At 46.8% G+C, this 10,070-nt stretch overlaps 1 protein-coding gene across 2 annotated transcripts; it reads left to right on the top strand.

Annotated features, from left to right (window-relative positions):
• The first annotated feature begins 533 nt into the window (after positions 1 to 533).
• Positions 534 to 6,081, top strand: LOC123121285 (putative disease resistance protein RGA1). 2 transcript variants are annotated; one of them, XM_044541190.1, is made up of 5 exons: positions 534 to 940; positions 1,762 to 2,907; positions 3,290 to 4,504; positions 4,912 to 5,074; positions 5,296 to 6,081. In XM_044541190.1, exons 1-5 carry the CDS (start codon positions 623 to 625, stop codon positions 5,517 to 5,519), a joined length of 3,066 nt encoding a protein of 1,021 aa, XP_044397125.1. In that variant the 5' UTR covers positions 534 to 622; the 3' UTR covers positions 5,520 to 6,081. The 2 variants fall into 2 exon arrangements, with proteins under 2 accessions (XP_044397125.1, XP_044397126.1); XM_044541191.1 differs by having other exon boundaries at positions 537 to 940; positions 3,632 to 4,504.
• Positions 6,082 to 10,070: the final 3,989 nt, after the last annotated feature.

The following is a 10,070-nucleotide window of genomic DNA, read 5'->3' as shown; positions in this document are numbered from 1 at the left end:
TCCGGTAGAAAGGCGGTTAGGGCCAAGGGAGGCGACGAGGTAGCGGCAGAGGCAGTGGACAGTCGATGGCAGGTGCGTCGGCGTCGATACAGTAGGGGTGGCGGCTGAAAAAGTAGGCGCAATGTTTACTCGGCCACCTGGAGGTCGGGTGTTTTTAGGCACCCGCGGGGCAGAGGAGTAAAACTTTTACTTCAGTATTCGGTTTAACTCCGGCTAGGTGCCGGTTAGAGGAGTGAACTAAAAAGCCCTTAGCAGCCCAAATTTAGACTTGAGTTGGGATGATCTGGTTAAGAAAGTTTGGAGCAGAAAATATCATGGCGACATACTGATATGACATTCAAAGTTGAAATTATAGAAAATTTGCATAATGTGTAGATTTCTTCATCTACGGAGTATATCTGCGTTTGTACGTGTCAAAAAACATTTGAAGGGTTGGTTCTACATCTTTCTCCACCTTCGAGGCTTTGAAAAGTCAAAGTCAAGAAACCAATCAATCTTTTCCGTCAAAAGAAAATGACGAAAATAACAAATAACTCGGTGGATAGTCCTAGTTCTGCTCAAAGCCTCCATTGCCGGCCGCACCTTCTGCTTGTGCTCTTGGTCCACCCCCTTCCTTCCAGCCATGGTTGGTACGGAGATGCTCGCGGCCGCGGCTGTGAGCCAGGTCGCCCGCAAGATCGGCGAAATCATCGGCGCCGCGCAGGGCGAGGTCACGCTGTGCTGCAGTTTCAGCGACGACCTGGAGAGCATAAAGGACACTTTGGTGTACCTAGAAGACCTGCTGAAAAATGCGGAGAGGAACTCCTTCGGAAGCGAGAGGGCGAATCTGCGGCACTGGCTCGCCCAGATCAAGTCCCTGGCCTTCGACATCGAAGACATGGTTGACGACTACTACTCTTCCAAGGAGCAGTTTGAAGGGAGCAGCAGCTATGCTCAGAAGGTAAAATAGTTTGGTCTGAGTAAATAGTTTCTTGTACGATTTGGACCAGATCTGAAGAGTTTCAACTCTTCTTCCCAGGAGTTATGATTTCGCCCACGAATTTCTGCAATAATTTCAACTCACTAACATCTTGTTATCCATGTTTGTCAATACTTGATTTTTCTAATCCAAATTCATAACATGTCTTAGTAGGGTTCCCTTCAAAAAGATACAGTATGTATTACCAGTGCATGCCAGCAATGCTGGTTGATGGCGCACATCATGATTATATGCGTTCATGCATTTCATGTCCATGAGATTATATCAAAGTAACAAAAGTACTTGGGAACTGTGACAGGGAGTAGTGCTTCCACCCACAATTTGACTGCTGACAACAGTGTTTAGGATTTGTGCAAATCAGTCTGCAAGTTGGCTATCTTTTTACCATATAATATGCAGTGAATGTATAGAGCTCTCAACATATAGACCACCAAAATCTTGAGCATGTAAGCTGGAGTGGGACAAGAACATTTTGTTTTAACTTGGTCAGATAGTAAAGAATGAATCATTGAGGGGCAGTGAGAAACAAGTTTCTGTTTGCCATAGTAAAGTACTGCTTACCAGGGATCGTGGTTCTTCCACTCCTGCCACAAGAAGCAACGAATTGTTATGTGATTGCAACTTTAGCCCAACATTTTGGAATTTTTTTTATGGCATGTAGCACGAGCACTTCTTCAACTGCATTTTGCTACTCACTCCGTGATCTCACTTATCAAGCTTACAGCTTTTGTTATGGCAGCAAAGATGTTGATTTTTACGTAAAACTGCTTATAAATTTTCAGGGATCATTGTTCTGCTCACTTTCCAATCCCGTGATTTCGAAAGTTAGCATGGTTCATAAGATGAAATCCAAGAGAGAGTTGTTGCAGACAAGGCAACACTTGCCTAATCAATATCATTTCATTTCACATATTAACTCAGTGGTGGATTTTGATGAGAAGCAGACAACATCATACAGAAATAGTGACATTACTCTTTTTGGGAGAGATAGAGACTTAGAAAATCTCATGAACATGATAATGCAGAAAAGTGTCGGTGAGATTTCCATTATTTCTATAGTAGGGCCCATGGGTCTCGGGAAAACAAGCCTTGCACAGCTAGTTTTCAATGATGCCAGAACAAAGGCATTCAGCTTCAGGATATGGGTTCATGTTTCCATGGGTAATGTCAGCCTTGAAAAAATCGGGAGGGATATAGTTTCACAAACTACCGAAAGGATTGAGGGAAATATGCAATTACAATCAATTAAGAATGCTGTTCGAACCATACTTAATAAGTATAGCTGCTTAATAGTATTAGACAGCTTGTGGGGTAAAGATGAAGAAGTGAATGAGCTGAAGCAGATGTTGCTCACTGGTATACAGACAGAAAGCAAGATTGTAGTGACCACCCATAGCTATAAAGTTGCTGAGTTGGTGTCTACTGTTCCGCCTTACAAGTTGTCTGCATTATCTGAAGATGACTGTTTAAATATATTTTCACAAAGGGCAATGGCTGGGCGTGGTGACCCACTGTTCAGGGAATACGGAGAAGAAATTGTTAGAAGGTGTGGCGGCACACCCTTGGTTGCTAACTTTCTTGGATCTGTTGTGAATGCTCAACGACAGAGGCGTGAGATTTGGAAAGCTGCCAAGGATAAAGAAATGTGGAAGATAGAGGAAGATTATCCTGAAGACAAAATTTCACCACTATTTCCATCTTTCAAGATAATATATTATAATATGCCTCACGAGCTAAGATTATGCTTTGTATACTGTTCAATCTTCCCTAAAGGATCTGTTATAGACAAGAAAAAACTTATTCAGCAATGGATTGCACTTGACATGATTGAGTCCAGACATGGAACCTTACCTCATGATGTAACTGCTGAGAAGTATATTGACGAACTCAAAGCAATATATTTCCTTCAAGTTATAGAAAGGCATCAAGTAAGTTCTTTGGAGCCATACCTATGTTATTGCTTGTTATGTTTTATACTGTGATCACATCGATAAATTTTATTTGCTTGTTAGATTAAACCTCATGATAATATAGATGAAACATTGATTTGGCATGAACCCCATACTATGCACCACAAACTTATGGTTTTAATATTTGCAGCAAACTGCTATAATATCAGTGTATTCGAATGAACTCTTACAAGCAAGTGTGAACTTATCTTCTGTTTATTCTTTGCTAAAATCAACTAAAATGTAACCGCACCAAGGCATGACTAAATTATGCCCAGAAATAATATTCATGAATTCCATAATAAAGTGGGAGTCTGTATATTTTGCTTTAAGTATGTAAACTAATTAACCTCCTCTATAGACTGCTGGAGAAATATTCAATGCATCAGAGGAAATGCTCTGCATGCATGATTTGGCACATGATCTTGCTAGGTCAGTTGCTGGTGAAGATATCCTTGTGATTTTGGACGCGGAGAATGAACGCCATAATAGATTTTGTGATTACCGTTACGCACAGGTGTCAGCTTCTAGCTTACAGTCAATAGACAGCAAGGCTTGGCCTTCTAAGGCAAGGTCGCTCATTTTCAAGACTAGTGGTACAGAATTGGAAGATGTCAGCGAAGTTTTTTCAGTGAACAAGTATCTGCGCGTTCTAGATCTTAGTGAATGTTCTGTTAATGAGATACCTGCTTCTGTTTTTCAGCTGAAGCAACTGCGGTATCTTGATGCTTCCACTTTGTCCATTACAACACTCCCTCCTCAGTTTAGTAGCTTTAATAAGCTACAAGCGTTGGATCTTTCAGAAACTGAACTTATGGAATTGCCATCCTTCCTCAGCAACTTAAAGGGCCTGAATTATTTGAATCTCCAAGGTTGCCAGAAACTTCAGGAATTGAAAAGCCTTGATTTGCTGCATGATTTACATTACCTAAACTTGTCATGCTGTCCTGAAGTTAGAAGCTTCCCTGAATCTATTGAAAACCTCACCAAACTTCGTTTCTTGAACCTCTCATGGTGTTCTAAGCTTCCGACGTTACCTAATAGACTACTGCAATCATTTGCTAGCCTTTGTTCTCTTGTAGATCTTAACTTAAGTGGTTTTGAGTTCCAAATGCTGCCTGAGTTTTTTGGCAACATTTGTTCACTTCAATATCTGAATCTATCAGAATGTTCTAAACTTGAGGAGCTCCCCCAATCATTTGGCCAGCTGGCATATTTGAAAGCCCTAAATCTTTCATCTTGTCCTGATCTTAAAATTCTCGGTTCCTTTGAATGCCTTACTTCTCTTCAGTTTCTGAATCTCTCAAACTGCACTAGTCTTGAATATCTGCCACTGTGCCTTAAAAAGCTCCAAAATCTTGACGTTTCTGGCTGCCAGGATGGTATAGTACAATCCTGTTCTAGCAGCTCTGGAAGTTCCCCAACTCACCAATTTTCAGAGCAAGCTGAGCAGGTCAGATTAAGTATTGTTACCTCAGAGATCATTCCGGAGGCGCCTGTGATTGGAGATCTGAAAGGAAAGAAGAAATTGGCATCTGCTTCAGGCTTGGATGTAGTGCCTGAAGTTGTTACTAAGGTACATTCCTTGTCATGTACGTTTCCTAGATTAAACTAACAAGTGTGTACTTCCAATTTATGTTTTTTACAATGACCCTTGTTTTAGTTTTGCTATAGATTGAGTTCCTGATGATATAGGAAATTATTATGCAAATTTGAACCATGTTGTCCGTAGCAATTAAAAATGCTGAAGAAGTGATACCTTTGCGTAGTTGTTAGTTGTACTCAAACTGGAACTGATTTCTTCGTTGAAGTAATCTCACTGGGTACCTCAACATGCATCGCAGTCACTTTCCACTAGTTCACTACATAGGTCACAGATAATATCTAGAGGTCTGCATCTTACAAATTCAAATGGGGCAGTCAATTATTTTTGATAAAATGGTGTCATTCTAATTATTCCAATGTCCTTATTTCTTGTTGTAGCCAAATGAAACTGGAGACACACCACTTATTCCAGGGCGCCCGTTCTCATTGTCTTCATCTCATTCTTCGTCCTTTGCTTCAAGCTCAAGGGCACCGTTGGCATATGTCTCATCTTCGGATGTTTCAAAGAACAATAATTTGGTGCCGAATGGAGAGATAACAGGTATATCTAATACTTTAGATAATTTTACTCACAATTCAAACATCTGAATAAGAGGTTCAGAGTCGTAGCTTTAAAATAGCATAACAAGGAGAAAAGGTAACCCTCGGGTTCAAAAATATTTGGGCTTGCTTACCATAAGTAAGTGAAGTAAAAAAATCAATACTAGGTTAACTCATAACCATATTAACCTCATGTATGTGTCTACGTGTGAGTTTTGATAGGTACTCAATTCAACGAAAAATGCCAAGAGCCTCAGGACCTCATAAAAGATGTGCTGATTACTGAAGAAAACATATGCTCATTGGACACACCGGTTCATGTGCATGAATTGGCCACCGTAGAAGGCGACGATGACGGCCACGTAATCAAATATAATGGAGTATATCAGCACAGCGTACTATGTGACAGGCCAAATCAAGGGGTTGTCGTACAGCAGTCCAACTGATTGAATGTTCTCTCATTAAGGTGTTAATGATGTGAATTTGTCATGATCGGCCCTCTCAGCTTGGTTGGGTCTCCGTGGTTATCGGTGATGAGATTGGCCATAAATCAGTGGTTAGGAGAGATTGTTGCCTAACTACGTTATGCTGCTCTGCCTGTTTTGATTATGTGTAGGCAAAGCCTGATGGTTCGGTCAGTGTGCCCGGTGAGGTGTTATTTCAAGTTTGGGTCGTGTCTTCACTACTTCTAACCCATCGAGGTTCGCCATCAATGATGTATCATCTGTTAGATGGTTGCCTGAAACGTATCATCTGTTGTGCTTTAGAAGAAGGCTGAGTTCTCCTTCAAAACTTGCTCTATAGATTTGGCAACTTGGCGTTGATCTCTTTCCAGAAATACATATCAAAACCAATTGGTTAAGTAGCAAATTAATGAGTTAGCTACTTGTTATCGAGTTGAGCTATACACGCTAAATCCTTCTTGTAAGTACTACCTTTGTACCAAAATATAAGATGTTTTTGTAGGCTATATTTTAATACGGAGGAAGTACATTATTTAGCAGTTAATTTGCACTTATAGAATAACCACCTATGATATTGTATGTCTTTACATTTGAAGTTATTGATACACTATGTACTGGTATAGATAAGAAAAACTTCTTGGGCTAAGGAGTTGGACAGAAAGGGACGAAAAGGGAGCAACCGCAGAGTTCCCCTAATCCCGCCGGCGAGGCCATGGATCCCTGCCTCCGCTCGCTCCGGCGGCGGGAGGAGGTGGGGATCCCGTTCCTCTGCCCCCGGTGTGTAGATAGGGTAGGAATAGGTCCTGACGGCGTCGATTTGGTGAGGTGTTCGTCACCGTTCTGGAAAAATAAGTCTGCCGTTCTTCCCTCCCCTTGCCGGCGCTGGCATGTGGACGGCGTGTTTTGCGTGACGATCTATGGATCGGCCGGTCGTTTGGCTCCCTTCCCCATCGGTGGTAGCGCTGGTGTGAGGGGAAGATTTTGCTCCTCACGGATCTTTCGATCCCGCGAGTTCTTCGCTCCTCAGGCGGGTCGGAGAGGCGGCATCGTCGATCGGGCTATGTGAGTATCGCTATTCCCTCCCTCTTCGTCGTGGCTTCGGCGACTTCCCCATCTGCGCTCATCGTGGCTCCGGCGAAATCCCCATCGGCGGCGCAGAGGCTAGGGGTGGATCTTTGGGTTTGCGTGAAGTTTCGTCGGCGATGGCTGTGTCTCCGGTGTGCTGGTCCTCCGTGGATGAGGTTGGAGACTTCCCGTCCGTCATATTGGCTGTCTACACAAGGGTGGTGCTGGGCTCCGGGAGCAGCGACGGCGGCGCGCCCTCAACCCGCTCTGGTGTGCGTAGTTATACCTGGCCAAATAGGCCGGCCCGGCACGGCACGGCCCAACCTGGGTTAAACGGACCAGGCACGGCATGGCCCGGCCCGTCCAGGCACGCCAAGTAATCGTGCCGTGGCGGGCCGGCACGCGTGCTGGCCTCTCTGGCCCAGGCACGGCCCCCTTGCTACATGGGCTGGCACGGCGGCCCGTCTAGCACGCCGGCAGAGCTGGCCCGAGTAGGCACGTCCAGGTACATACATCGATCGTTGGCTGTTTTCTAGAAAAACATCGATCGTTGTCCCGTTGGCTCTGGATCGCTACCTCGTTGGCATCGCTGGATTAAAAAAAGAGAATCATTGGCCGGCCGCCCGTGACCGTGTGCAGCTCCACAGTGCGCCAGTGCGCTCATGCCAGAGTCAACATCGGCCAAACCTGTTTGGATTTATGGGTTAGAGTTAGTTTGAGTTAGTTTAGACTCAACTAACCTAAAAATATTCAAACAGGAGGGTTAGTTTGGGTTAGATGCATCTAACTCATTCAAAAAATCTAACCCATGCAAGAGGTGCTTATTTGGGTTAGTTCTTCTCCGGACCATTAAAAAACACATTTTTCTCTTGCTCTTCCCGCAGCAGATCCCTCCCCACTTCCTCAAAACTTCTCGTCTTGTCCCTCCCTCCCTCTCACACCGCCCGTGAAGGCGCCTCGCCATATCCGCGCTCCATCTAACCCTGCCATCCGAACACCTCTTTGGTTAGAGTTAGTTCAGGGTTAGTTCAAGGTTAGAATCTAACTCTAACCTCTAACTGAGTTAGAGTGTCCAAACAGGGCCATTGATGCATGGATAAGGGATCGCAGGCACGCACATTTCCCTGGTCCTGGCTCCCAGTCCCTGGTAGGTATTTGTAGCAGTAGAAATACGTAGCACCAGGCTAGTCGTGTCGTGCCGGGCTGGCACGCGTGCCAGGCATGGCAGCCCAGGAACGGCCCTAGCTGGGCCACGTGCCAGGCACGGCCCACTAAGCTACGTGTCGTGCCGGCCCGTGACGGGCCGGGCACGCGGGCTATCATGCCGGCCCGATAAAACCGGCCTGTTTGGCCACGTAGTCTTTGTCAGGTGGTCTCAGGACCTCGTTGTAATTTTCTTTACTTTCGGGGTGCTTTGTACTACTTCTGAAACTTCAATATAATCCTGAGGTCTTTTCCGCAAAAAAAGTATAGATAAGAAAAACTAACAAAAAAAACCTTGAACACGCGGTCGGTCAAGGACAACCGTGTAAAGCCCTAACAATGGAACATCTAGCTAAGCTAAGATGGAACACAAACCGATTTCACAGACCCAAAGCCGACCCAAACACAAGTGACCCTAAGGTAGCATGTGAGAGCATCTCCAACGTGGATCCTCAGAACCGGATGCAGCTGTATGGACACAGTTTGTCATCCAATGTGGTACCACATCGATCCACGAACGAGTCCGGTTGTCCGAGTTCCCATAAACCAGACGCAAACCATGGGGCTTTGCGGATGTCTAGACTGCCGCAACATACATGTCGGTGTCAAAACCGGCAGATCTCGGGTAGGGGGTCCCAAGAGTTGATCTACCTCGAGATCATATGTTGTGGTCTAAAACCTAAGGGTATGATGAGTAATGTCATAATCAATCTGACTAGCATGGCCTCAGTTTATATAATGTACCAGAGGCCTAGGATAACAAGAGTCCTAGTCAAATACACCGGTGGAGAGGAGTCCTTGTCTTGATCACCAAGTCTTGTGGAATCTTCCTTGTGTATACATCGGCTGTCCAAACTGGCCCATGAGTAAACGGCCATGGGGGTCCTCGGCCCAATCCAACTAATCGGGAGACGACGTGGTGAGTACCCCCTAGTCCAGGACACCGTCAATACACGCGCCCCAAAACCCTCTCAGCTCGAAGCGATGGCTGCCTAGTCATGCCTGCCAGCCCGCTCCAGAGCTGACGTGACTCCACATGGCATTGATGTCAGTCAGACCGACACGACCGGACGAGCGGGCGGCGGCGTTTCTATGCCGATTCGGCGACCAAGAAGCCTACTATGGCTGGTGCACCACATTGAAGCCGACTTCCCTTTCGTTCATCTGGTCACGCCTATTTAAGCACAGCTCCGACGATATCTACACCACACCGCATCACTCCTCCCCACTCCAGCGTCGTCCACACCACACAGTGCACACCGCACCACCTCACACCATGTTGAAGGCATTGTTCTCTGCGGCGGCATGTAGCGGCTCCGGATCTCCTTCCAATGTAGATCTTGGTGTTGCTGCCGTTGCTCTCCGGGGCCCTCGACCTCCATGGCGGCTGGCTCCCCTGAGAACAAGGAGATCATCTCCTCAGGCGACGAGGAGGAGCAGCCGCTGCGCCCCCTCGCGGAGGCTGTGGTCCCGGATGAGGGGCCTGGCGCGACAAGGTCGTGAAGGAGGAGGTGCTGCCAAGAATGTGCGCATGCGCCTCCTCCACTACCTTGGTGACCACATCAGTGGTGGCTCCTTGTCGTCGTGGAGAATCGTGGTAACTGTGGACAGGGCAGACAGGGAGGCGGCAGCGGCGCAACGCTACGCGCCGCTCAGTGTTCGTGAAGTCCGACTAAGCGCTGACCTGAGTCCTCGCGGAGGCCTCGGCCCGCGACCGGTTGCTCACCAACGTGAGGACATTCGCGTGTCGCCTTCGCCGCCTTGGGGATATCGCCAAGATCGGCGAGGAGTGGTCGTGCAGCGAGACCGCAACCGCTACCGGCAAGGGAAAGGGCGGGATTAAGTTGCCAGTGTACTTAGTTGAGCCTAGTGTATTTAGAATTTGTGCTTGAAAAGTATCCGCTTAGTTTATTTCCACATTAGTATATAGCCAAATCCATAAAAGATTTTAAAACGCCTATTCTTCCCCCTCGAGGCGACGTCGTGGTCCTTTCAGTTGTCCACACCGTCGGCCGTCCGCGTTGTCATCCTTAGAGCATCTCCAGCCGCGCCCCCAACAGGCCCTCCCCAGGCGTTTTTTCCACGTCAGCGCCCAAAAATCGGCCCAGTCGCGCCCCTAGGAGCCCGATTTTCGCCGGTTTGGGCCGAAACTGGCGCCGGCGGACCCAGGCCGAACCCGGCAAGCTGGGGGGCGCCCGGGGGCGCCGGGGCGAGCGGTTTTGACGCGTAAGCGGATGGGCCTGCCGCGTCAGCGAGACGCCACTT

Source organism: Triticum aestivum, chromosome 5D, assembly GCF_018294505.1.
Source record: "Triticum aestivum cultivar Chinese Spring chromosome 5D, IWGSC CS RefSeq v2.1, whole genome shotgun sequence".
Classification (NCBI taxonomy): domain Eukaryota; kingdom Viridiplantae; phylum Streptophyta; class Magnoliopsida; order Poales; family Poaceae; genus Triticum; species Triticum aestivum.
Note: the sequence above shows the minus strand (reverse complement) of the source record. Positions and strands in the feature narration are given on the sequence as shown.